Source organism: Lissotriton vulgaris, chromosome 3_2 (genome assembly GCF_964263255.1).
Source record: "Lissotriton vulgaris chromosome 3_2, aLisVul1.2, whole genome shotgun sequence".
Taxonomy (NCBI): domain Eukaryota; kingdom Metazoa; phylum Chordata; class Amphibia; order Caudata; family Salamandridae; genus Lissotriton; species Lissotriton vulgaris.
The window spans coordinates 5687244-5715210 of record NC_141690.1 but is presented as its reverse complement, the minus strand read 5'-3'; the positions used below and the strand labels follow the sequence as shown (position 1 = coordinate 5715210).

The 27967-nt window shown below is 45.9% G+C and overlaps 1 protein-coding gene across 5 annotated transcripts in view; it reads left to right on the top strand.

The window, feature by feature from the left end:
- N4BP2 (NEDD4 binding protein 2) overlaps positions 1–27967 on the top strand; it is a 1381310-nt gene that overhangs the window by 1020783 nt on the left and 332560 nt on the right. For 4 of the 5 annotated variants that reach the window (XM_086963954.1, XM_086963956.1, XM_086963955.1 and 1 more), the window contains one exon: positions 8656–8774. In XM_086963954.1, the coding sequence (XP_086820080.1) occupies positions 8656–8774 (119 nt within the window). The remainder of the gene's footprint in view (positions 1–8655; positions 8775–27967) is intronic. The other variant, XM_086963958.1, reaches the window with a different exon arrangement.

The window sequence follows — 27967 nt, the reverse complement described above, 5'->3', positions numbered from 1 at the left end:
TTGTAAACACATTATAGCCAGAATCCCGCCCAATTTCTGAAAGTATATAGAAAACCACACTTTTGCCACATTTCCCCTTTCCAACCCTCCCTCTCCCGTGGGGGGACTCGCTAACTTTTGATTTGCTCTTTGGAGGCTGGTGGTGGGCCAAGACAGTTAGGCCAGCTCATTCCAGCTGTGGCACTGAGGTGGTTACCCAAGATCATTAGCTCAGTCTTGCCTCCAATAAGCTTGAGACATGACTGGTTCATCCATGTGGCCACGGTTTCCACACAGGCTACTAGATTGACTGGCATATTCTTTGGGTGGTTTAGCGCTACTACTAGCTGCATGTCGTCTGCATAGGTGATGATCTGAATCCCATATGGAAGGACTAGCTCAGCCAGAGGTTTTAGATAAACATTAAATAGATTGGGACTTAATGATGAGCCCTGAGTGACTCCGCACGTTAATGGCACATGCTTAGAGCTGCAATTACCCTCAAATTCCTGGAATGATCAATCCTTCAGGAAGAACTTGATCCATTCCAAAGCCTTGCCTGAGACTCCCACCATTCTAAGCCTGTTAACTAAGATGTTGTAATTGACAGTATCTAATGCGGAGCTCAGGTCCAGTAGGATTACCGCCGCTACTCCTCCTTGGTCGAGGATTTTCCTTGATTCCAATGCTACTGCTAATAAAGCTGTTTCCGTACCATGGTTAGGGTGGAAGCCAATTTGGGAAATATGCAGTAGGGAGTGGGTTTTTAGGTGTTCTGAGAGAATCTTGAGCGAGACGGGGCGATAGTTACCCCATTACTCAGGGTCGAGATTTTCTTTATTTTTTTATTAGTGCTCCTATCATGGCGTGTTTCCATGATAGAGGTACCTGACAGCTGGATATGGAGGTGTTAAGCACCTCCAGAAGAACATGGAGTATAGGCAGGCGACAGATGAGCATCGATGTCCAATGATATGCAAAAGACTGAGCCAAAATTGGGAAATGAATTGTGGGCCCGATCAGAAATAATGACCGAAGAGAGCCTTACAATCACCTCATTTGCGGAATGAACAGCATGGCAAGGGCTTTGGTGGTGGGCATTTATTGATGGGCAACAAAAAGCGCCATCTTGGAAAAAAGATCTACTACTACTACCCAAATGGTAGTCTAGCTATTAGAGTTGGGAAGGTCAGTAATAAAATCTATGCTGATGGTAAGCCAGTGATGAGGTGATATGGGCAAGGTTCTTCAACAACCAGATGGGGCAGAATGGGGGACCTTATTTTGAGAACCCTATTGGACATGTCTGAATGTAGTCATGCACATCCTTGACAAGGTAGGCCACCAAAAGCCTCACTGACTGTTTGCTAAAGTCTTTTGGATTCCTTCATGACCCGCTTACAAGTGTCTGACACCAGGTTAGAGCTTCCTGCCTTAATTCCTTTGTGGGAAAATACAAGATGGTACCATAATAAGAAAGCCCATTGTGTATGTGATTGTCCTTCCAAGCCACCCAAGAGTTTATTTTTTCTGGATTCAAACTACGGCCAACCTTATCCAGAGTCCTAGTTGCAGAGATCTGAGATCTGTGATGTGCTCTGAGTCTACAATGTTCTGTGGTGTCTGACTCTGAGTGTCTTGATCTGAATAACAACATCTAGATATTAAATCAGCCTTTACCTGTTGAGTACCTGGTCAATAGGTGATAAGGAAATTCACTTCACTGAAACATAAAAAACACCTTACTTGCCTTGGGGTCAAGGCCTTCAGAGACCAGAGGAATGGAAGATTCTTATAGTAAGTGTAGGTTGTGACAACATACTGGGCCCCTAATAGGTAGTGTTGGCCTTCCTGAAAGCACAGTTTTAATGGCAACAACTCTCGTTCAGCAGCTGTTCAAGTTTGTTTTGCTGACAAAAATGTTTTTGAAAAAATACCTTGATGCATTGGTTCTCTAGTGGTGTTACGCCGTAATAAAATACATCCCAGAGCCACCTGGGAGTCAACCGCCTCTACAAAGTAAGGCTGTGTGGCGTCTGGATGTCTAAGCTTAGGGGTGTGGTGAATCTTCCCTTTACCAAATTAAAGGCATCAGTGTCCTCCTGAGACCACTCAAAAGGTACCTTTTTCCGTAAAAGTCAGGTGATGAGACTTACATTGTCAGGAACGTGTATGATAAATCGGCGATAAATGCTTGAGAAACTAAAGAAGCTCTGTACCTCCTTTTCAGTGGTTGGGCCAGGCCAAGCTAGAATAGCCTGTACCTTTCTTTTATCCATAGTCAACCCCTCTGGAAATAAGATATATCCCAGAAAGTCAACAAGCTGGGTATGGAACGTACATTTGTCCAATTTGGCTAAAAGCACTGTTCAGTTGCAAGACTGTCCTGGCATGTTTCTGTGTTCAGTCATGCTTGTGAATTGATCAAGATGTCGTCAATATAAATGACCACACAAACATCCAGCTAATCTCACAGAACTTCATTGATAAAGTATTGGAAAGCCGCTGGGGCATTGTGCAATCCAAAAGGCATGACTGTATATTCAAAATGCCCCAACTTAGTTCAAAAAATGGTCTTCCACTGGTCCCCTTCTTTGACATAGATGAGGTGGTAAGCACCACACAAGTCCAGTTAAGTGTACACAGTAGACTTTTGCACCCGATCTAACAAGACTGGGATTAGTGGAAAGGACATCTATTATTAACGCTCACTTTGTTTAAGGCCCTGTAATCTACTCACCCCTGAAAATTGCTGTCCCTGTTCGAGATGAAGAAGAGCGCCAATGACGCAGGAGAAGTGGAATGGCGTATAAACCCAAAGGCTAGCATGTTGTCTAAGTAGTTCTTTAAGTGTTCCCTCTTAGGTTCTGAGAAGGCATAAATGCGACTGCAGGGTACTGCAGCACACAGAGCCAAGTCGATACGGCAGTCAGCGTCCCTTTGGGGTGGTAGTTGGATTGCCTTCTGTTCGTCAAAGATGTTTTGAAAGTCCTGGTTTCTACTAGAAGCTGGTTCAAGGACCCTAGTTTTATGGCTGTGAAAGTCAAGGGAGATGGTCCTTCTGGTGCGCTACTATACCAATCACTTTTACAGGAATTGGACCCAAAGGTGGCAAGATGGAGGGACCAATCAGTAACTGAGTTATGCAACTGAAGCTAAGGAAATTCTTAAAATAGCACAAAAAGTAGGTGTGTCTCTGATGTTAAAGATTAAAGCCTCGCATTATGGATGTCTCCGGGATGTGGCCAGGACGACATGGCCCCAATTCCCAGAGGCGCCCGAACTCACTAACACCCTGGACATCATCTTGTCCTGTGGCAGGGGTAGAAGACTAATCTCCCTTCTTTACTCAGCGATGCGCAGGGACTCGACTCCCCCATTGATGCCTGCTTGGAGGGCTTGGGAGGCAGACCTGGGGATAGCATTAGATCCGGCCCAGAGGAAGCGAATAGGGCTGTTGACTCGTAAAGTGTCCTGCAATGCGTGTTTCAAATTGATACATTTTAATTTTCTCCATCGCACATATATGACACCTGCCTCCCTCCACCGTATCTCCTCGGATAGAAGCCATAATTGCCCGAGGTGCAGTGCAGCGCGGGCGGGATTCCTTCACCTAGCCTGGGAATGCCCCTTGGTACATGACTTTTGGGTGGCGGTGGTGGCACACATTGCCCGGATTACACACCTTACCATAAAACTGGAACCGCTTCACTGTCTACTTGCCCTGGTACCCAAGCCCAGGAAGAGGGGACTGTCCTACAAATTGCTCCAACTCCTGTTGGTTCTGGCGAGGAGGCGGGTGGCCATTACCTGGATGGGACGGGGGTGCCTGAAATCACTAGTTGGTTGCGGGACGCTGGGGAATGGGCCTTAGCGGAGGAGACACATATGCAGAGCACACGCAAGGATGGGAAACTCCAGGATGACTTACTCGCTTGGAGGACCATGTGTATCGAGGGGATGGAGGAGGATGACTCTGACGCTACTAGTGCGGAGCTGTTTTCCCCCGCTTCCTCGGAATCTGATGATGGTGGGGAGGGGTCCGGGGTGGACTGTCATGAGGTAGTGTAGCAGTTCCATGGGCCATGCCGATATTCCTTGTTGCGTACACTTATCTGTCATTGTGATTACCATCGACCACATTCTACTATGAGGATCGCTTTGTAGTGGGCCCTTGCCTACATCTCCTTATGAGATTGCATCAATGCCACAAATGCCACTCATGGGGGGGAGGTTTTTTGTTCTTGTTGTGCTGTTGTTTGTGTTGGTGCAGCTTCATAAAAGTAAATTGGCGACGATATTGAGATTGATCACGGGATTCTGGGAGCACAAGAGCATATCCCTTTCATAGTTTTGCAGGTTTAACGAGATGCCGCCCTGCCTCCGGGATGTGGGCCGCTCCTAGCTGGGTACCTCCTTTTTGGATCTGGCCTATCTGATCTGTATGTGTCAACTGCTCTGTAAACTGTATAATTTGTGCCGCTTTATTCTCCTCGCCTACAAAAATAAAGTTTAAAAAAAAAAAAAAAAAGATTAAAGCCTCCATATGCCCATTCTAACATACTTTGAATAATGGAATAGTTTGAAATACGATCATTCCAGATGAGAGCTCAGAGCCATCCATGGCTCTAACATGCTCTGCTACCTTTTTTTGTAACCTGTGGAATGTCTAAAGTACTGGCCAGGGCAAAACCTAAGAAATTTCTGGTCCGGAATCTACGCGCATGAGCAGGACTTGCTTCTGTTGGGATTAAATGATGAGAGTGAGAGATGAGAGATGAGAGTGACTGAAATAGTTAAAGTGTTGTGGAATCTTAGATGAAGTTTTAGACAGTTAATGGGGGTCTGTTCGAGGAAAACACCCAGTTGATTGACCCCTGTGTCAGCCGTGCTCTCAAATTTTCCTTCACCGATTCTGATGTCAAGGCACTAGTCTTCCGAATTCCCTTCGGTTTGGCAAAGCATTCTCGTGCAAAAGGCCTGGCCTTATTGCAATATAAACACAGGTTACATTTCTTTCTATTTTCATTTTCCTCTGCAGTTAAAGGACCATGCAAGCCCCCTTTATGCATGGGTTCTCAACTGTCCAGACTCTTAGTATCTCTGTATCTTTCCACTCCGACCGCACAACCAGCAGTCTGGGTTCCCCTTGAAGGCTGTCTCCTTTTCATTCATTTAGCCTATGGTCAAGTCTGACAACAAAATCCATGAATTCGGAACACTCTGAGGGTAAATCTATGATGTGCACCAGTGAATTCTTTGTCATCCCGCAACCCTCAATAAAATAGGAACATTTTTTTCCCATCTGGCCACTCGGTTTCTGTAACTAATTTACCAAAGACAGTCACATAAGTAAGGTGATCCTTAATACCCCGATGTAGGTTTAACAACTCATTACCACTGGCCTGGACACAGGTGGGATTTGCAAAGAGACGTTGAATCATCTCTTTAAACCCCCCAAATCATGTAATACCTGGTTGTTTGTTTCAATAAGTGGAGTTGCCCAGTTGGCAGCTGTCCCTCCAAGATAAAATATGATAGAAGCAATTCTGCCAGTATCAGAGGGAAAAGCTCCTGGTTTACAAAGAAAATGTAACTGGCACTGACTCTAGAAGGCGTCAAACTTACAGCTGGGCCTGTAAGGTCAGCCATCTGAGCCTGGGATGAACATAACAGGGTCAGCTGTGCATGGATATATGAGCAAGTGGGTGCCAGGACTGTGCATGTCAAATTTAAAATGTCAGAACAACCCCACTTCCCCAACCCCAATACCTCACAAACATGGAAGTATATGTCACAGAATAGTAGTTTGCCTGGCCCCAAGGGGGGCCTAGAACTCATCCATTGGATCCACATGTCCCATCAACAGCCAACAGTCTGTTCCTGAGAACAAAGCTCTTTGGAACTCTAGAGATGCAGCTGATTGGAACGTGCCTGCATCAGGAATTCTCAGAGGATGGTATAATATCCATCTCACAGGAAGAAAACGTTCCAAATGGCGTCTGTGTGCGCATCCTGTGTATACAAGTCCATGAGTATCATTCAGCGTTTCTCGTCTCAGAATTTGGTCTGCCAGGATGAGCGCTATCGGTTCCGAAGTTACACAGTGGATTTGGCGCATCATGAATGCCTATCTCTTAATGACGAGTCTGAGTCTTAGTGCGGCGGTGGTATCGAAAAAAATGGTTTGAGAGTTAAAGACTACATGCATTTGGGATGGTAACAGAAGCATATAGGGTATTTTCTAGGCCTTTCTTTGCCTTAACGAAGGATTGGTGGTGGTGTTGAACCATTTTTGTGTAGTCAGGAAAAATCTTGATATGTGGGATTCAAAGAGAAGTGTCTTGATTCCGTGCATGCCTCAGGATAGCGTCCCTATCATGAAAATTAAGGATTCTAGCTATGACAGGCCACAGCCGGAGGCTCCCTCACCAACTCCTTATGAACCGGCTCTATCAAGAAGCAAGAGGAGAGGTACTCCGGGGGCAGAAGGGCACAGATCCATTTGATGGGAAAGTTGCCCATTGGCTCGCCTCGCAGCCCTCGGGGAACCCCTCGAACCGTAGGTTGTTTTGGCGGGCACAACCCTCCGTATCCTCGACCCTCGCTGCCGACTCCTTGGTCACTGCTGTGAGTGTGTTGACTTTCTGCTGGAGAGACGCCATGGCCTCCTCGACACCGAATACTCTGGTCTCAGCCTCCATGATCCTCTCCATGGCGTTCTGTAGATTCTGGCACAGCAAAGTCACATTCACTCCAACTGCACCAATTTTAGTGACCCTCAACTGGGTGATGGCAGACAGGAGCCCTGCATTATCTGATCTAGCCCTCTTCTCCCCCACCCCCTCTCCGTGGTCAGCCGCCGTGGCCACGACCCTGACAAACTTGTCTAAGGTAGTCTGTTGGCCTGCAAAGTTTGGTTGCTTGGCCTTGGTTTTGGTATAGCCAGTGCGGGCGCCCGAACCAGCCCGACTGGTCTCTAGGTGTCACAAGTGTCCCTGAACCACCAGGCCCCCTGGTCCACAGCTCCACGGGGCGGCACGAGCAGCCAATTATGAGGACAGGCCAGCGGTATCCACCAAGTGCTTGTGGGGTGGGGTGGGGTGGTACCAAGATGTGCCGAGTGTCTGCAATTGGACAGCACAGAGTCATGGATTCAGGCCCATCCCCCACACACCAACGATGAGTAGTGGTCCCCAGACACTGCCCATACTACCCACAGGTGCCTGCAGCTCGCAGTTTCCAGGACGTGTGGCCCAAGGCCCATCTGCTGTATAATTATCCTGTATAGGAGGGGGAATCTCCCAGGAGCGAAAATCTGCTACAGGCTAACAGCTGGCCGCATCTCCTCCCGCTATCCAGCACAAGGTACCGGCACTCTCCGATCACTGGGTCTAGCCCCCTCTGCCCGGTCGGTCACCGCCGAAGGCCAGGGCCCATGCAGTATGTCCGCTGCTGAGCCCCACTCGCCATGTCCAGCACAACAGCCTGTCAGGCCCGGTGTTTCAGCCCACGGTCCTACGCAGGGGCCAATATCCCCTCCAAGAATCCTCAAGGAGAGGGCCGCCCCCCTTTCCACACGGCCGCAGCACCGGTGTCACTACCGGAGACAGGCACCACACGCCCGGGATTCAAGGAGCCACACTAGCAGAATCGCCTTCAAAGCTGCGGCTTGATACAGCTGCCGAGATCTCCATCTCCAGGCTGCCCCCGGGCGGCTACTGCGGCCACACTGGCACCACGCAGGCCATCCTGAGGCCCGCTCTGCCACACTCCTGCCACCCCAGACGGTCTTGTCAGGATCTTCACGGCGCTTCACCGCCGCCGGACCATCCGTCCGTGCCTCCAAACACCCGCTTTGTAGAAGGGGGAGGATTACAGTTAAATGCAGGCAGGATGGTGGAGGATAACTGAGCGGCTTCCGGGAGCTGACCTAGAGCGCCTCCGCCATGATGCGCCGCTAGGCCATGCTCCCCCGTATTTTACACTTTTAATAGCCCTACTTGTCAGTTAGGGGCAGGTTTTTTCCTCTTCTGCACATGTGAATTGCAGACAATGGTGCCAACATGCAATCACTCAAAACGAAATTCCATGAAAGCTGGTGTAGTAGATGCATACAGTCCCTAAAAACAGGCGTATCACAGGTGTTTGACATCACTTTCCCCCCTGCTTTTGTTCCGAAGTTCTCTACCAATATTACGATTGGGCAACAGCTGAAAATTGCCCTGTTTAAACTTTTAGGTTGTGTTGAACAAAATTAGACAGTTCATCTTGTCTTCCCCACTGTTACAAAAGCAAATCTTTCTGGAAGATATTGATAACTGATGTATTGTCACTCAGTGGATAATCAATTATTGCAATGAAATCAGTCTCTGTAGGCTGCATTCCAAAGCCCGCTCTATATTTTTTATGCCTGCCTGACTAGATAAGTTAAAATTGCTCATAGGCAAATATTAAAGTGTTGATATTTCCCACTGCTCTGTTCCGAGTGCCATGATAGACAACTCGAGTTTTGCTGTTGTTGTCTTGGATGTTACTTAAAACCCCTCAGTAGCAAAGAAGACCATGTTTGATTCCTTTTCAAGTAAAAACTTATTGTGTGTTCAATGAAAATTATGAAAAGCAGTTTGCATCCGTGTTCTATTGAGTTATATTATTGTGTACTTTTTGTTTTAGAAGCAGTTTTCACCCCAGCACAGAAAAGATGGTGCTACTATTGTAAAGGAGAAGCAACTCTTGCAGATGTTTCCAAACATTGATCAAAAGCTTCTCTTAGACATTTTTCAGGAGAGCAAGTAGGTACTCTTTAGTGCTTGAATGTATTGTTTTATTGTATTTTCACTAAATATGTTTAGGGTTCTTAAAATTGCTGTGACATTTTAAGTATGTTGCTAGACTATACTTTGTTTTAGAACTCTTTCAGAGTTGTACTATGCAGCCACAATACATATTTCTTGTAGTCTATTTAGGTCATGATTTCTAATTTCTTAGTTTATGAACACATTTTTGAGGTGGAGAGGCACTCTTCAGTTTAGTTTACACAATTAGCAAATTTTTGGTATCCCTTTATAAGTTTTTTAATTATTTTGGTTGGTGTTTGATAGAGCATACCCTTTTCCAAGGAACATACTACAATATAGTGTGGAGTCCTGGTTGACATTAACAAAAGGAGGGGGGGTGATTGATAAATATATTTGGACACTGCTAACCAGCAAATGTTACATATTTCTTACATTGTGCACATTTGCAAATTGAGGTATTGGAAAATAGTGAACCTCACAGAATTACACACATGTTGGTCTCATTGCGCAGCACAGATATATAACCCAGGTCGGTAGGTTCAAAAATCTGCAACTTTGCCCCTGGACAGTATCTCTTGATTTGAAAAGGGAGCTACACTACAAGCCTGAATATCTTCCGTACCCTCAGTAATATTTCTCATTGATGTTATCCAGAAGCTAAAAACCAATGCAAGTTTGCAGTAGGGGTCGGTTCCTCAATCATAACCCTTTTTATATTGAGATGTAAGGCTGCAATACTACTGCAGTGGTGGACGGTGACGCTCAACACTTTAGGGCATTGAGGGGACCCGTGTTCCGCTCTCCTCTGTCTTTTTCTTCTTTCTTCTTCTTTCTCAGCGTGACAGCATCTCGTGGAGCCTGAAGCAACCCCCTTCTACAAATCTCGATGCTGCATGAGAGGAGAGCCAGGATTGACTGGAGCAGGCTGCCTGGACGCTCCAGCAGGCACACTTTCCACTGAGTTGCCTGAGACAGCTAGGTTGAGAGGTTTAAACTGCACAGTTCTGGCTGACCGTCACAAGACGGGCACCCAAAGTGACTTGCGCCGTGTAAACTGGTGGAATGAGCACCCCTCCCCTGCTGCCAGTCTGAAGCCGGCCCGCCACCAAACACTGTTCAGTCTAGAAGCAGTGAAAAATAAAATGGTAATTTATTTTATTACTGTTTTATTTTACACCTTTGCTGCACTGGCAGCAATGGGGCGGCGCTTCTCTTCCCTAATGAGCCCGCTCATTATTCCATCTAAGTCCTTTTTTGAGGATCCCAGCTGACATATAGCATTCTAAGCATATGCCTTCTTTTTCTGATCATTAGATGGTCCCCATATCTCTCGGTCCTGAAGAGACCCTGCAGTGTAAAAGGGTCAAAACGTCGACTGTATTTGACCACGAACCAGTTTAACAGCTCTGACTATTGTACACAGAAGCTGGAATCATTACTAAGTTAATCTTTGGTCACCTTTTAAAAAAAATTATGGAAAGCAAGCTGTACACAGTAGGTGTTTTTCACTGTTTGTTTTATGGTTCCATTTCACTTGGGGACACAAAAGCACTATTGTTTTTTCTTTGTCTGCGTATATATTAATTTGAATTTTACAAATCTGATACAAAGAATTAATGTAAACATAAAGTCTGCAAGGCCCTCTTTCTTTCTGACATCACCGTAACCCGTTTGAGATTATGCATTTAACTATTATAATAGATTAGCCTAACTTTCCACTGGAACCTATGTTTCTGTTACACATGACATACCCTGGTTCCTAGTGAGTAGGGTGCACCTTGTTCTTGTTTTCGTGTAACTCCTTCTATGCAGAGGTAGTGGTGAATCATTGTAATGATAGTTACTGCAGTGGCTGGGCAAAGCTGACATGGGCCCTAATGCAAGCACAGAAAATAGGCCCACAGTATCTTGTTTGGGTAAAAAAAGACACCAATGGTTTGGGGGCAGCGGCTCCCTCTCAATCCTGATGCCCACTACTGATAAGCACACCCCTGTGTGATGTCTTGTTTTTAAATTGCAGGAAGATGCTTCTGTAAATGTTTGCATTTCTCCTTAGTATCTGGTCTACACTGATTTGATGAGAGCTTTTTGAGTTGCGTCACCAAGGACGGCAGGGGTGTATGAAAATGCACTTGGAGAATCTTCAGTGTATTTAATTTTTTTATTTAATGTCCAGTTTGTTGGGGCCATAAATAACATGAATTCAAATACATTAGCATTGCGATAATTCACTGCTCTTCCAACTTGACAGTTCATAACTACTACTCCTTTATTGAAAATGAGCTTACCTTACCCTTGTGTGGGTAGGCTTAACTTGCTACATTAGTTCAGACAGTTAGAGTGCCATTAGGGTAGCCTGGGATGAGAATGCTGTGTTCTTTAAAGGTACCCGGCTCACGCTTTCATTGCCCCTAACACTGATGTGAGGAATCCTAAGGCCAGTAACGTGTGCACTACCTCCCTTGTCTGGCCTACATTTGGCTGGGGAAGGCCCTTTAGTCATTTCTCATTTAGTGAGATTACAGCTGCTGATGAGTTACTTAGACAATATCTTACATCTGTAACTAAGTCATGCAGTGGTGGTTCGAAAACTCTAACTTGCCATGGATGCAGGTGGTGGTTCTTCTAGTTTTAGGTCACCCCAGTTTAGCACTCGTTGGACCATTCAGTTGCCTCCAAGTGTCCCCATTTGCTTGCACCTCACAAATTTGTTTTAAACTTTGCTCCTTCTAACACATTTCAGGTTTTCACCATTTGTCACCTGCCACAAGGCTTCTGTGGCTCCGTTTTGTATAGCTCTGTCTTTATCCACTGTGCGCTATGTCCCAGGTCTTCTCGGCTAGGTTAATGCTTCAGCCTCGCAAGCCCTTTGCGGTGAGTGGGCCTTCTCTTAACCCAGGCACTCAAGCCACCTTACTCTGGGGCAACATATGAAACCAAACGTCAATATCACAAAGCATTAATTGACTATAGATGGTATAGCTTGGATAAACAAGGCTGCATATTTCATTTAATGGCCTGCTTACAGGCAGGTATTCACAACGAGAATTCCTGATCATTTACTTGGCAATAATTCTGAGCTCTCCTGACCTTATGGTTCATAATTACCTGTTCTTTGTGGGAAAGAAGGGTCCCCCACCCTATCGTGGGAGGGCTTAACTCACTAGCTTGCTCCAACCAGCTAGCCAGCCATTAGGAGGGTCTGGGCTGCCAGTGCTGTGTCCTATAAGGCTACCCAGCTCACTCTTTGAGGGATCCTAAGCAGCCGCGGCCAGTAGTGGAAGTACCGGCCGGGCGGTGACGTGGGGAGGGGGAGGGGCAAGGTGGGGGGTAGTCATGTATGGATTACGGACTTTAACAGGTAAGTAAACATATAAATAAAGAAATAAAACGAATTTCGATGCACGCACTGCATCGCATTTGGTGATGCAGTGCACGCAATGAAATTCATTTTATTTATATATTTACTTACCTGTTAAAGTCCGTAATCCATACATTACTACCCCCCACCCTGCCCCTCCCCACGTCAACGCCCAGTCCGTACTCCCACTACCGGCCGCGGCTGATCCTAAGGCCAGCTGCATGATTGTCTGACCTACCTTTGGTGGTGGTGGGGGGGGGATGCTGCCTGGTAAGATTACTAGCACACAGTCCACGCGAGCCAACGTCCTCTGGCGGCTCCACCAGACATCGAGGTTACTGACAATCATTCTTAAACTTTTATTTTAATCCCTGATACCGTGTTGCACTATATTCTCAAGAGTACATTATACAAACTAGGCATATGTCTCAATGTCTTCGAATGGTTAACTTGCCTTTTTGTGTGAGTTCACAATCAATATCTCTATCGCTTTTCAAGTCTGCCACCACATCTATTTCGTACGGGGTACTTCAGAGCTCCACAATCAGGCTGACTGTTCATTGTTTATGTTCATGGTGCACTCATTTGAACTTAACATTATCTTGTATGTGGGTGACACAAATTATTTGAAATATCTCAGCCAACCAGCCATTAGCCCAAATTTCCTTTATATCCTGTATGTTGTCTGTAATCAAATGGATGACTGCTAGCTGTCATATAAATGGAATGGAGACCAGGTAGAGGTCCTTCTATTTGGTGATACACCTCCATCTTGTTGCCTGCCTGGTGGCCACCCTCATTTAAGCTGTCCTTTTTCCCATGCGCCTGTGCTTTATTTTTCCTTTTAGGGATGTTAGGCATCAGGTTGTGGGGATTTGCATGTTCGAATGCTTACATCATCTTAAATGGAGTGAGGATTTTAACCCAAACTTTAAGGTTTGAAGGACAATTTCGAGGCAGTTGGTAAGATCAAGAAGGAGCTCCCTGTGCAAACTCTAGTAGCTGGCATTTTTGCTGAGAATACCTGCAGAGTTGAAAATAGAGAGCACTAAAGTACACCTTTACCTTGTAATTTTTACAATTGGCGATAACGACATGGTGTGGTACAACTCACTGATTGCAGCATTGGTCATCAAAGTTTTTAGCTTTTTAGATGTTAAGTGCCCGACAAACTTACAAGTAATTTGCTATTGTCTGAGGCTACTCTTAACCTAGTGTTGGTTGTTAGTCACATGGCCTGTTCAATTTCCTTGAACAGAAGTTTCCTCCAACCGCTAATGTCAAAGAAGATTTAAGGGTTAGGCGTTGCTGAGTGGCAACCATTTTGAGTGGGAGCCTAAATGATTGTGCGCCATACATGTGATGCAAAAAGCAGGGAAGGTCAAGCTGAGGTCTACATTGCTATATTGGAAACAGTGGTCCCAACCAAAAAATTCTTAAACAGAAAAATCTGTACAATAATGAATTCGTTTTGTGAGCTTCCTAAGTCAACCGCTCAGTTGAATTAATCAAAATTACCACTCTGGTAACCTATACAACATAGTTCTTATACAAAACCTGACACAAACCAAGGATTTATTTTGAAAGAACACAGGAGTTTTAATGATTTACTCCATTTCAATTCACTGTTTTTATATACATTTTTACAGTTTATATACAATTGTAACCTAACGGTAAAAAAGAAGAGCAACGCAGCTTCTAAAGTAGTGCAAGAAAATGAAAGAAAAGAACGTGGTTGTGGTGAAGAAAGGGTGCAAGCCTCAAAAAATAGTGACACGTGAAAAAGGGGGAGTTTTTTTTACAAATACAGCTATACTTAGTATTCAGCTGTTCTCACAGAAAGAGCCACAATTAGTTGCTATTATATTTTTATACATTTATACAGTCAAGCAATGACATGTATAATGGTTTTCAAAAGTGGTCCTATCTGTAATGAAAAGAAAGGCGTCGACGTTTCGACCCGTCTTTTGGTACGTGGGCAAGTTGGAGCCTCGACCTGCGGGTCTTCCTCAGGACGAAGATTGCACACACGTTTTTACCGTAGGCTATTCACCGGATTGGCCCACTAGAGGTTAATGGGCTGCCAACGTCCTCCAGTGTTGGGATAGACGGGTAGTCCGATGGATCAAAATGGGACACCATAAACTAGATGGTACATCGTCTGTATGGGTATTCAGGCGTTTTAAGGTCAAGGACACTCAAAGAATACGTTTTTCAAAATGGACCACCCTAGACTGGATGGTGTGGCGTCCGTGTGGGTATTCAGGATTTAGGGTGACCGCCACTCGCGCAATAGCGCCCAAACACTTCTAAAGCACCGTGTGTCACGAGTGTCACCCAGGCAGAGTCTGTTCGTTTTTCGCCAATTTCCTCCGCAGTGTAGCGATAGTAATCGCGCTTTCACTATGCCGCGTTGTCCGCCTTCAAACGCCGAGCCGCCATGTTAAGATCAGGCGACTCGGCGTTTGAAGGCGGACAACGCGGCATAGTGAAAGCGCGATTACTATCGCTACACTGCGGAGGAAATTGGCGAAAAACGAACAGACTCTGCCTGGGTGACACTCGTGACACACGGTGCTTTAGAAGTGTTTGGGCGCTATTGCGCGAGTGGCGGTCACCCTAAATCCTGAATACCCACACGGACGCCACACCATCCAGTCTAGGGTGGTCCATTTTGAAAAACGTATTCTTTGAGTGTCCTTGACCTTAAAACGCCTGAATACCCATACAGACGATGTACCATCTAGTTTATGGTGTCCCATTTTGATCCATCGGACTACCCGTCTATCCCAACACTGGAGGACGTTGGCAGCCCATTAACCTCTAGTGGGCCAATCCGGTGAATAGCCTACGGTAAAAACGTGTGTGCAATCTTCGTCCTGAGGAAGACCCGCAGGTCGAGGCTCCAACTTGCCCACGTACCAAAAGACGGGTCGAAACGTCGACGCCTTTCTTTTCATTACAGATAGGACCACTTTTGAAAACCATTATACATGTCATTGCTTGACTGTATAAATGTATAAAAATATAATAGCAACTAATTGTGGCTCTTTCTGTGAGAACAGCTGAATACTAAGTATAGCTGTATTTGTAAAAAAACTCCCCCTTTTTCACGTGTCACTATTTTTTGAGGCTTGCACCCTTTCTTCACCACAACCACGTTCTTTTCTTTCATTTTCTTGCACTACTTTAGAAGCTGCGTTGCTCTTCTTTTTTACCGTTAGGTTACAATTGTATATAAACTGTAAAAATGTATATAAAAACAGTGAATTGAAATGGAGTAAATCATTAAAACTCCTGTGTTCTTTCAAAATAAATCCTTGGTTTGTGTCAGGTTTTGTATAAGAACTATGTTGTATAGGTTACCAGAGTGGTAATTTTGATTAATTCAACTGAGCGGTTGACTTAGGAAGCTCACAAAACGAATTCATTATTGTACAGATTTTTCTGTTTAAGAATTTTTTGGTTGGGACCACTGTTTCCAATATAACGTTATTTACCCAGGTCCCTGAACCTTATTGGGTTACCCCATTTTCATAATGGAGGTCTACATTGCAGCCTATTTAGAATTTGGACACTTTCACTAGATAAAGTTAGGCAAAGACTTACATAACGGTCTATTTCTGATTGCGCTAGTTGGAGAGATCATCAGACACCAAGGAGTAATTGGTGAGCATTCTCCTGAGAGTAACGGTTTTATTTTATTTTATTTATTTATTTGCTAACTTGTACCGCGCTAGGAATCGACTCCCAGAGGAGTATCTCCGTGCCTTTGGCATCATCTGAGAGCATAAAGGGCCCAGTCATTTGTCCTTCCTCCCTAGGTGGTTAGCCTAGAAGTGAAAGAGGAAAGTTTTTTATTTTTTCCTAAAGGGAAGATGTTCTCTGCAAAGCCTGATTTCCATAGGGAGATCATTCCACAACTGCGGGCCAGCTACTGATAAGGCCCTTCCCCCTTGTCTTGTCTTCTTGAACCTGGGGACGCATAACAATTCTTGATCTCCTGATCTCAGAGGTCTAGAGGGAACATATAAATTACATTTTTTGGTCAAGTAATCTGGACCTTTCCCTGTGAGGCACTTGTGGATGATGCAGCATGTTTTAAACATCAGCCTCTGTTTCACTGAAAGCCAGTGAAGTTTGGTTAACAGGGGTTTCGATGGAGTATGAGCCGGGACGTTCAGGACAAGGCGTGCAGCAGTGTTTTGCACAACCTGTAGTCTTGCGATAATCCCCTCGTTGGCGGCTAGCAGTAAACCATTACAGTAATCCAGTCTACTCAGCACGAGCGACTGTACCAATGTTCTTCTGGTGGAATCAGGTAGCAGGGGGAATACCTTCCGAAGAAGCCCAATAACATGGAAGCAGGAGCCGACCACTTGATTAGCATGTTGTTTGAGGGCGAGCTCCTGATCCAGTTTAACTCCCAGATCTTTCACAACCAATTTGGGCACAGGGACTGGACCTAGATTTTGAGGCCACCAGTCAGGAGTCCACAGACGTTTAGCTTCCCCGAAGAGCATCACCTCCGTCTTGGAGACGTTACACTGCAGGAAGTTTGCTGCCATCCAGTGGGCCACTTCTTTCATCCCCCGGGCAAAGGAGTTACGTACTTCAGGTGTCATCGTTTTAAACGGAAAGAGGAGTTGAGTATCGTCCGCGTACGATACCGGGATGAACCCGTGGGATCTCATGATGTTAGCTAGGGGGGCCACATAGATGTTGAATAACTTGGGGCTCAGACAGGAGCCCTGTGGCACCCCCTTTGAGATCTCCACCTCCTCCGACTGATATGGACCCAGGATGACCCATTGGGTACGCTTTGTGAAAAAACTCCTTAGCAAGGCCAGCGCCTTGCCTCCCAGACCGATGTCAATTAATCTGGAGGTCATGATGTCATGTGACACAGTGTCAAACGCCGCTGACAGATCTAAAAGCACCAGGATAACGGAGAAGCCTCTATCCTGTAGCATATGAAGATCGTCAGCGACGGACAGCAAGGCGGTCTCAGTGCTGTGCCTAGGCCTAAACCCAGACTGGGAGGGGCCTAGCCCCCCAGCACTTTCGATGTATTTTGACAGGTGCCGATTGACAAACTTCTCAGTAAGCTTCCCTAATAGAGGGAGGAGTGAGATAGGTCTCAAGTTTGTCAATTCGGTCCAAGGGATGGTATTGTTTTTTCGCAGTGGTCTCACCAGAGCACGCTTCCAGTCCGGGGGAACTTCCCCTGTGCTCAGGGACAGATTAACTACGCGCCGAATTCCAGCACCCAGATCACTAGTCAGTAGTGGCATGATGCGTGCCGGGATAATATCTGAGGGGCACCCGCTCTTTATTTGAGTGATTAAGGCAATTGTCTCCTCCATTGATATGGGAGCGAATTCTACAAGCTTACTGACACAGTTCTCTACTGCACCAATGGATGACTGAACCATACGGTCAACTGTGACCATGTTGTTAGTGTTGTCCTTGGAGGCTAGTATCTTATCGTATATGCCCTCGATCTTTCTAATGAAGAACTGGGAGATATTATCACAAAGTTCCTGGGATTCTATCTCCCCAGTCTCACAAGCAGTGGGCTTGATGAAGGTTTGTAAGACTTGATATAGAACTTTTGCGTTTTTACCGGCTGCTGATAATTGGGCTGCTATATAATGTTTCCGAGCAACCCGAATGGCTTTGTGATAACTTTTTAGAGAGGTCCTGTGGCTCTCCTTATCCTCAGCCTTGCGTGAACCCCTCCATCGTTTTTCTAACTTCCTCGCAGTTAACTTTAACTGTCTAAGGTCGTCAGTGAACCAAACTTCTTGTTTGGGAGCAGGCCGGGGTTTGAATGTTCTGAGAGGTACAACGTGGTTAATAGTCACTGTCACGGCTTCATTGAGTTTACATAGTGCAGTGGTAACATTGTCCCCACATTCGTCCCAATTGGGTTCAGTGTATTTCCCCCTAAAACCCTCTGGTGTTAATTTATTCCAGGGCCTCCTAACATCTGCCATGACACTCTGAATACCCTTTGACTTATAGTTGGTGCGAGTGTAAAATCCAATAATGGAATGGTTAGTCCATTCCACTTGGATGGGAGGCAAACATTTTATGGCAGTTGAATTGCACAACACTAGGTCCAATGTGTGACCTGCTAAGTGTGTGGGCCCCTGATTTATCTTATTGAGATCCTCCTGGGAGTCGTGTGGAGTGGACCCTTGCTCCAAGGAAGCGTGTGGACTGTTGTGCCCTGTTTGTTGCTGAGGAGTCATCCAGCGCCTCGCCGGACCCGCTTCGCGGGTCCCGCAGCGCTCGTGTCCTTCCTGATCTGGGACTGAGAATCTGGACTTTGGCTGAGGAACGCGGTGCAGGCAAGTGAGCCGGCGGGGCTGCGAGCTTCTTGGCAGGGACTCCAGCGTCCAGGAGTCCCTGCGCGCCCAATTGGTTACACCTGGGCTGCTCTCCCTGCTGGCCACGCCCCCCGCCAACGAAGCAAAACCGGACCTGCCTTGCCGCTACCTGGGATCCTTCTGGGAGTCGTGTGGAGTGGACCCTTGCTCCAAGGAAGCGTGTGGACTGTTGTGCCCTGTTTGTTGCTGAGGAGTCATCCAGCGCCTCGCCGGACCCGCTTCGCGGGTCCCGCAGCGCTCGTGTCCTTCCTGATCTGGGACTGAGAATCTGGACTTTGGCTGAGGAACGCGGTGCAGGCAAGTGAGCCGGCGGGGCTGCGAGCTTCTTGGCAGGGACTCCAGCGTCCAGGAGTCCCTGCGCGCCCAATTGGTTACACCTGGGCTGCTCTCCCCGCTGGCCACGCCCCCCGCCAACGAAGCAAAACCGGACCTGCCTTGCCGCTACCTGGGATCCTTCTGGGAGTCGTGTGGAGTGGACCCTTGCTCCAAGGAAGCGTGTGGACTGTTGTGCCCTGTTTGTTGCTGAGGAGTCATCCAGCGCCTCGCCGGACCCGCTTCGCGGGTCCCGCAGCGCTCGTGTCCTTCCTGATCTGGGACTGAGAATCTGGACTTTGGCTGAGGAACGCGGTGCAGGCAAGTGAGCCGGCGGGGCTGCGAGCTTCTTGGCAGGGACTCCAGCGTCCAGGAGTCCCTGCGCGCCCAATTGGTTACACCTGGGCTGCTCTCCCCGCTGGCCACGCCCCCCGCCTATCAACCTATCACGAGGTAGTATAGTGTATAATAGTGTACAGGGCTTCCGCTTCGCGGGAGCGGGCCGGGAGAAGCCCGGGACAAGGGCGGGACCGTCTAAGGCCGTCATAGACCGAAGTAGGCCGGGCAGGGCCTACCCTCTTGGGTCGTGTCTTCGACCCCTGGACTCATTTCACTGGTAGAGTCCCCCGCCGAGTATAACTCTTTACGAACACCATGCCGTCCCCGGCAAGGGAGAGTACCCCATTGAAGCCGGGAGGAGCTAAAAATAGGACTCTAGAGAATTATTTCTTCCGGGCAGTGGGGGAGGGGGACAAAGAGTGTAACCTGTCCAGGTTAAGGGCTGAACGGAGACGCTCAATAGACAACTTGAAAAATACCCCCCTTGGAGATCAACTCATTACGCTCAGGGAGGAGCTGTCCCGAATTGATGATGTCCCACTACTGCTGAGGGATTGCACTAACATTTCACCAGCTGCAGTCATGAGTATAGCTCCAGCTATCAGTCCTAGCCCTACCAGGGTGACCATTGATTTAATTTCCCAGCTCCCAAGACCAGGAAGGGTAAATCTAAGCCAGTCCCCACACAAGTAGCCTTTGGACCCCCTCCCAATAAACGTAGGAGGAAATTGAAGGGAGTTCAAGGAAGGAACAAACCCAAGGTTCCCCATTCGGACTTTGGGAAGTCTTTAAAAATCCCCGCATTAGTAGAGAAACCATCGGCTGATTCACATCCTAAACCCATTGCTCATGAGGATTCAGCTCCTGCCACGATAAAAGATACAGGAGCTAGTATTGCTAATATTCCCTTGTCTGTTGTCCCGCTTGGAAACCTAGAATTTTTGCTAAGGTCTCTATTATTACCGATCAGCGAAAGTATAAAAAAGATTTTAGATCAGACTAACCATTCTGGAGGCCACATTAGGTAGTCTGAAAACTCCAGCTGGTCGACAGGGTAGGCAACCAGATTCCATTCCCCCCACTGTAGCCCCTCAACAGTCGGCAAATAGTGCTGTAAACTCTGTCCCTCCACAAGCCGCGAAGGCGGCGCCCTCACAACAACCCCTAAATCCAAAGCCTGCATCATCTAAGCCCCTTAATGCCAACATGCCCAACCCTCCGCCAGGACCTATACCTCCGGCACAGCCGGCAGATAATATCACCCCGACCCCTCTAATGAAGCTCACCCTGAGACCACGTAGACCTAATCTACCCCCAGAGACTAACGCCTTCACTGTAGTCATGGCGGGTGTCCCCCCACTCGAGGAAGGTGAAACTGAGGATTTCTGTGCCCTGAAAAGTAGGGTAATTAAGTGGTTAAACAAAAACAGACCCCTCCCGACACATTTCAATAATGAAATCATAATGGTAAGAAGGGTACCATGGGTGGGGAGAACACAAAAATCCATTATAGGGGATTGTATATTGGTGAGTTTTAGGGATACAGGAACGGTGTCCTATATATGTCAAGGGAAAAATAGATCTAGGGAATCTACCATCCAAACCCTCCATGTGTCGTTCTTTTTTCCCATTGCCCCAGCCCCATTTCAGCCACCCCAAACTCATGACAGCTGGGAGAGGGTCGGTAGGAGGGGGAGACACCAGGCTTTTAACCCTAGGCCGATATTTGGCCGACCAGAACAACCCTTTTACACCTATAACCTGTTCAATTGCCTGAATGGCCTAGAGGGGGTCGATTGACAAACAGATATTGTCCCCCAGGGTTGTACAGAAAAGGGCGCTCTGGTAGAGGTGTTGGAGGAGCAAAGTCCTAAGGCTCAGCAAACCTTAGTGGCTGATGTGGGGGAACCTAAGCTTGCTGTACCTAAGGCAATAGTCCTAGATAGTACAGGAGGGGGACATGGGCGGGCAATACAAGGGTCAATGCGGGAAATAAGACCAAGGGCCCAGGGGGGTGCCGAACAGAGTGGAGAGGGTGTGAGACTCATCTCTTGGAACGTAGCAGGCATAGCGGGCAAAATTAACAACAAGGAATGGATTGATTTCATCAGATAATTTCATATCATATGTGTACAGGAAACATGGGCTGTGGAGAATAATTACCACCTGCAGGGGTACAAGTGCTTTTTTGTTCCCGCCCGAAAATCCAGCTCAGGGAGAGCAATGGGCGGTTTGTCCCTCTATGTAGATCTAGACCTCCCGGGCACCTGGTCCTTCCCAGACTGGACCTCACATGGGATCCAGGCAGTTCGGTTCCATGGAAAGGGGTTAAGATTCTCTGTCTTTAACATCTATAACACTGAGTTAGCAAATAACCATACCCCGGTATTAACTGAACTCGATCATAGGTTAGGACAAGAAATCACATCCCAGAATAAAGGCCCGTCTCACGGGCTGCTCGTGGTGGGGGACTTTAATTGTCACCTCTGCCCGGCACTGGTCAAAGCAAATACAGATTGGGCACAATGCCCAATTGAGAAGGGGCCGCATTTTTCTCACTCGCCTACTGGGTCGGCTCTTGGGTTGCTTCGGCTTAAGTACGACCTAGAGAACAGCATTAATATGATAGACCCACAGTCGGATGGTACACTCCCACCAACTTTTAAGGGCAGGGGCTGCTCATCTATCATAGATTATATCCTGGTTTCGTGATCCCTGGTTAACAAAGTAATCAGTGTAGGGATAGACTGGAACAGCTTCAGTGACCATAACCCGCTTGTCTTAACGCTCTTGTATAGGGCGGGTACTGGATCCAATGTCCATCGTTTAATTGAGGAGAGGGTCACCGACCAAGGCAGGAGACTGAAATGGACCAAAATAGATGGGGTAAAGTTCTATAAAAACTTGAGTGATAAGGGTTTGCTGGCCATAAATGACTGTCTGGATCTGGAAGTCCAGGGACCAAGGTTACTAGAAGCGTTCGACCATATTGCTAACCTGATCGATGGACTACTAAGGTCCAGTGTGCCCGCACGTAACCTGGTCAATCCCCGGTGGTTTGATAAAGATTGTTCTAAGGCACTGAGGGAATTGAAATGCTCTCTTAAGTCAAAACCACAGGATCCACAAAAAATTAGGGCGTGCAGAGAAAAATATAAAAATGAGACCAAAAGGAGGAAACTCACCCTGCAGGCAGAAGCATGGGCAGATCTGAGAGAGGCAGGGGAAAGAAAGGACCTAGCGGGGTTTTGGAGAATCATTAATAAACCGACATTTCAAGAAAATGATTCTCCGGAGATAGGAGCTAACATCCTCCCGGAGCAGTGGGTTACCCACTTTAGGAGTTTGTATAACCATGAGCCGGGCACCCAGGTAGAGCCATCAGTAACCCTTTGTCAGGGTCCCCCGGTAGTATTTACTCTCAAGGAGATCACGGCAGGGATGGAGAGTCTAACTAAGAACAAAGCTCCAGGCCCGGATGGAATTCCCCCTGACCTGTTTCTTAGCAATATAGAACTATGGGCCCCACTGATGACTAGGGTCTTAAACACTGCTATCACCTGCGGTCTCCCCCCATCATGGTCTAAAGCGATCATTGTACCAATCTTCAAAAAGGGCAACAAGGACGATCCCAAGTGCTATCGGCCTATTTCCCTGATTGACGTCTCGGCTAAACTTCTGGGAAGGGCAATTCTGAACAGACTGTCCAAGTGGACCGAAGAGAACAACATCTTCTCGGACACTCAATATGGGTTCAGGTCAGGGAGGTCCACTAGTGACCAATGCCTGAACCTATATATGCTGACTGCCAAATATACTCTGGCCAGTGACGAACCCATTTATATGGGATTCATGGACCTGGCAGCAGCATTCGATCACGTCAATAGAGGGAAGTTGTGGGACATGATGTCAGGCATGGGGATCGAGAGTGGTTTAATCACCATATTGAGAGAGCTGCATAGTGACACCACGGCTAAGGTTAGATTTAACAGGGAGGGTGGATTGTCTGACTCTTTTCCATGTAAAAGCGGAGTCAGACAAGGTTGTATTCTTGCCCCTTTTTTGTTCTCCCTGTACATTAACAATCTGGAGCAGTTTCTTTTGGGCTTAAAGGCAGACTCCCCAAGGGTCGGGACGCGGCATATCCCTGTCCTGCTTTATGCAGATGACGCGGTCCTGCTTGCACGCACACCCCGAAGCCTACAAATCCTGATAGATGTGTTTGTTAAGTTCATGAGTAACCTGGACTTATCTGTCAACCTAGGCAAATCATACGTGCTCCTGGCAGGCAAAAAACCTTCCTCTAAATTCTCTTACACAATAGGCACCCATTGTTTAGAGGAGGTTAAAACGTTCTCCTATCTTGGAGTAACCTTTGATGGTGCTCTTCAATTTAACTCCTTGGTGGCAGAACGTTGTAGCAAAATGATTGCCTCTAATGGGGCAATAGCTGGATATGGCAGGAGCCTGGGCAGATGGAGTCCGGAACAGGTGATGAACTTGTACGGCTCCATAACATGCTCCAAAGTAAGCTACGGGGCAGAAGTTTGGGGCTTTGTGAACACCACTAGAATTGAAAAGGAAGAAAACAGACACCTGAAATCTATCCTGAGGGCACCACCCAGTACTGCTGGATTCATAGCTCACAGGGAGCTAGGGAGGCCATACCTGGTCGATTTGTTAAAACTTAGGCCAATTGTGGCCTGGCTAAAAATCTGGGTAAATCCAGACGCGCACTTAAGCAGAGAAATTCTATTGGACTGCTTAGGTAGGACTCACTGCATGCGCATCCCCTGGCTTAAATATGTGAGAAACACCCTTGAGGATCTAGGGTTTGGAAACCTCTTCAGGAACCCCACAACCATCACAGCACAGCACAAGAAACAAGTAGGGGAAATTTTCCTAGAGCGGAAAACCCAATGCCGAGCTGAGGCTGAAGGAGAGAAAAAGTCTGTGAGGGCTTATAATCTGGTGAAGAGTGTGGAGGGTATGGAGCCCTATCTGTATCTTGTGCATAATACACAGGATAGATTTCTTATGTGTCGTCTCAGATTGAACTTACTTCCCTTTATGTTGGCTTCACCAGCAGGTTTCACCACGTCAATTGAGCAGAAGGGACCCTGCGGCTGCGACAATCGGTCTCCGCAGGATTCCCTTCATTTTATCTTGCTTTGTCCTTATTTTTCTATGCCCAGGCGCAGATTCCTAGTAAATATCTTTAAAAAACCCCAACTGGAACACACCAGGGATGCACTAGTCTTTTTGCAAAAAGCTTCTGACCCGCTAACCTTGTGCTGCGTTATGAATTTTATCAAGGTTGCGGTCCGACTAAGGATGACAAGGGGAGAGGAATGAAAGACATGGGACTCTCTATTTTAAAACTCACGGCCCTGTATGTTGGTATTTTTATTGTATTATTTATGTACAAGGATCTAGATTAATATTTAATGCTTTTTTATCTATGTATATGTATGTGTGCTTTTATGGTGTTTTTTAATCACCGAATAAAGATTCTTGAATTGAATTGAATTGAGTCCCAGTGTGGCCAGATCAGTTAATAGAGTCTGAGCCTCCACGCAGGTAGCAATTTCACTGTGGACGTTAAAATCCCCTACCAGGATGAAGTCTGAATTCTCCTTCACATGGGGTGCCAGAGCTTCAACGAGTTGAATAGAAAAATTCCCACATGGGCCTGGGGGTCGATAAACTAAAGCTCCCTTCCTAGTTTCCCTTGAGCTAGGGTTAATTGTAAAGATCAGGAGCTCCATCTGGGGGGATACACACTGTCTCAGTAACTACAACATCCATCTCCTGTTTAAATACAATGGCTATCCCCCCTCCTGTTTTAATTGGGCGGTCCATCCTCACTATTTTGTACCCTAGCGGTACCCCCAGTGTTATGGCCGAGACAGTATGTGGCTTCAGCCATGTCTCAGTTGGAAAACAGAGATGTGGTCTCTCAGATGTTATAAGATCCCATACCTGGGTAGCATGTGTAACTAGGGAGCGGATATTGCACAATAAGCTCTTGCAGTTTAAAATGTGGCCATTAGGAGGGGTGTCAGTCAGCTCTGCATGTTGTTTCGCAAGGGCCAACAACCGAGACCTTGACAGATATGGTGAGGTTTCAGCACTGATGGTAAATTGCTCGTGGCATCCCCAGCAAGAGAACGGCCCCTCCAGGTTGTTTCCTACCCTGTGGGTGCACAGTGTGGAGGCGTACCTACCAATATCCATTAGTGTCTGGCTGGTGTATGTAAGTCTGTTGCATTTGGATCGTCTAATATTGATTTCTGCTTTTTAAACAGTTAATGCTTGATGTGAATATCTATTATATGTGAGATTGACATTTACTTTGGTGAAATCTGACCACTCTGTTTTAAAAAGTTAATGCCTGGTCTGATTTTCCGTTATAGCTAATGTTGATATTTCTTTACTGAAAACTTTTAAACACCAGCTACCAAAGTATTTGATTTTATTCTTATTTACCTACTAGCATATTAGCTTTCCAGGATTGAGTGTACTATAAGTTTTCTTGGCTGTTCCTGGTAATCCTAATATAGGGTAAAACCAGAAGCTAAGAGGGTTCGAAAAATATAGCGATTGTTAGGGAAATGTTTTGACAGTGAATGCAAATTTGCTTTATTATCCAGTTGCTTAGGTGCTGAGGGGCAACCTATATCCATTATTTACTAGATGTTGAACCTGATAGTAAAAGTTTTCGACTATTGGAAGGAGGCTATTGGACAACATTTTTCAGAGGAGCCAAATAATATATTAGTAGGGCATATATGTTTTACGAGAAGGCAACTTTCTCATGAATCTATGGACAAGTACATTGTGGAGCTTAGTTTTTTGCCTCATCCATTAATTCTGAGGGCTATATTGATAAATACCTGTGTGGTCAAATTGTTGTTAAGGTGCTTTCACAAGATCGATCAGAACTAGTTGTTATGCAGTAACAACCCTACCTTGACTGAAGCAAGTGCTGTTACTAAAAGTATTGAAAGGTCTGAAATTGCTTCTAAAGAGCTTATATAAACTACGGATGTCATCATCTGCATAAGTTTAGTCAACACAAACAAAAGCATTTTGACCAAGCAAGACAATAAAAAGAGAGAAGACATAAAGACAATGTTACTGCTTTAGATGCGATTCAAGATTAGATTTCATGCTGGCAATATGTCTGGTATCCCTGCGAGGAATAAAGCCTGTAAATTTGTAAAAGGTAGGACATTTCTCTAAAGTGTGTAAAGCATCAAAGAAAAATACACAAGTTACATGTCTGCAGTCGGATAAAATAACACAATACGGATAATACAAAATTAGTGTTTTCACTGCAGATCAAGAATAAAAAAGTGATCCAGTTTGAGAAGTTGCTATAGGTGAGACACCGTTATTAGTCACTTCAGACTCGGATCACCTATAACAATTATATCTGTTGTTTTTATGACAAATGGTCTGGGTCTTATCTAATTCCCACCAATGTTAATCTGCTGACCTTTGGAGGAAGCCAGATTGACATGCTGGAAATTTCTCGGAAAATGTCAAGTTGAAATACCAGACAATTTACACTAAGATCTTTATGGCGAGACATGGATAATGTTTAAGCTATATGAACGCCTGTTCATGTAACTCGCACTAGCCATTTTTATTATACCTTCATAACAATAGCACTAACCGAAAGCTCTTACCTTTCAGAGAGACGGAAGTTGTGCTTTACATTTAAGACTTGAATTATAAAAAAATGTTATGTATGTAGAATGGCAATGTGGCCAGCGTCATGTTTAGATACACATGAAGGTCACTCGCTTTCATACTCACTGGAGTCTCATTATCTTGTTACTCCACCTGCCCACAAGAGTATCAAAACTTAAAACATTTGAGTCAAATCTATAAACTTCTGATAATTGCTATGTAGGTGCGTGCTGCCTTGCCTTGGCGAGCTCTTGGCCTTTGTGGCTGCTGGAGAAGTCCCTTGCATGCTTTTTCTATGAACCCAGCTCTTCTAATAAATACAGTTTGCAAACCTAATCACAGAATATTAAAGTTTTCTTCAACACCAACTTAATTCCAGTTTAGAAAGTTACATCTTGTATGACTGAGGCAGCCATCCATGTTGATCTTAATGCTGTTCACTTTAAAGGAAACTATTGCACTGAAAAATAAAGAACGTTTGATGGCCTCATGGCAAACAAAGGTTAGACCCAATGTCCAGTTTGTGGTTTTATGCGTCTCTCGACGTTTTTTTTTTTTAAGCTCACTTTTTATTGGTTTTATTCATGGTTTACAAATGCTGTTCATAATATTTGGATTTGTCGATCAGCAAAAGAAGAGAATAAAGAAGAAACGTACATTTGACCACAATCATGTCTGAAACTTATCTCTCACCAAAGCCTGTGTACAGTAAAGGGTGTTAATGAAAAATGCCCTAGCTATGTAAAGGAAGGTTTCAATTCTATTAATGATTCGGAGGCGAGGATTATGCATTTCTTACTTCCTTCATTTTGCATATAGCAGCCATTAAAAGTGATAACAGATCAAACAAGCATTTGCAATGCAATTGGTCACGGGTTAATTAAGTTTGAGCTATTAGCATTGCTAAATATTGCAACACCAACTGCAACAAAAGCTATTGGTGTTGCATTATTTAGCAATGCCAATAGCTCAAACTTGAATAATGCGACACCTATTGCATTGCAAATGCTTCTTTTCCTGCATGTTGGTACCTGTGGTGGGGCACTACGTGCGTCTATGCGCTGTACAGCAGAACACCGTTC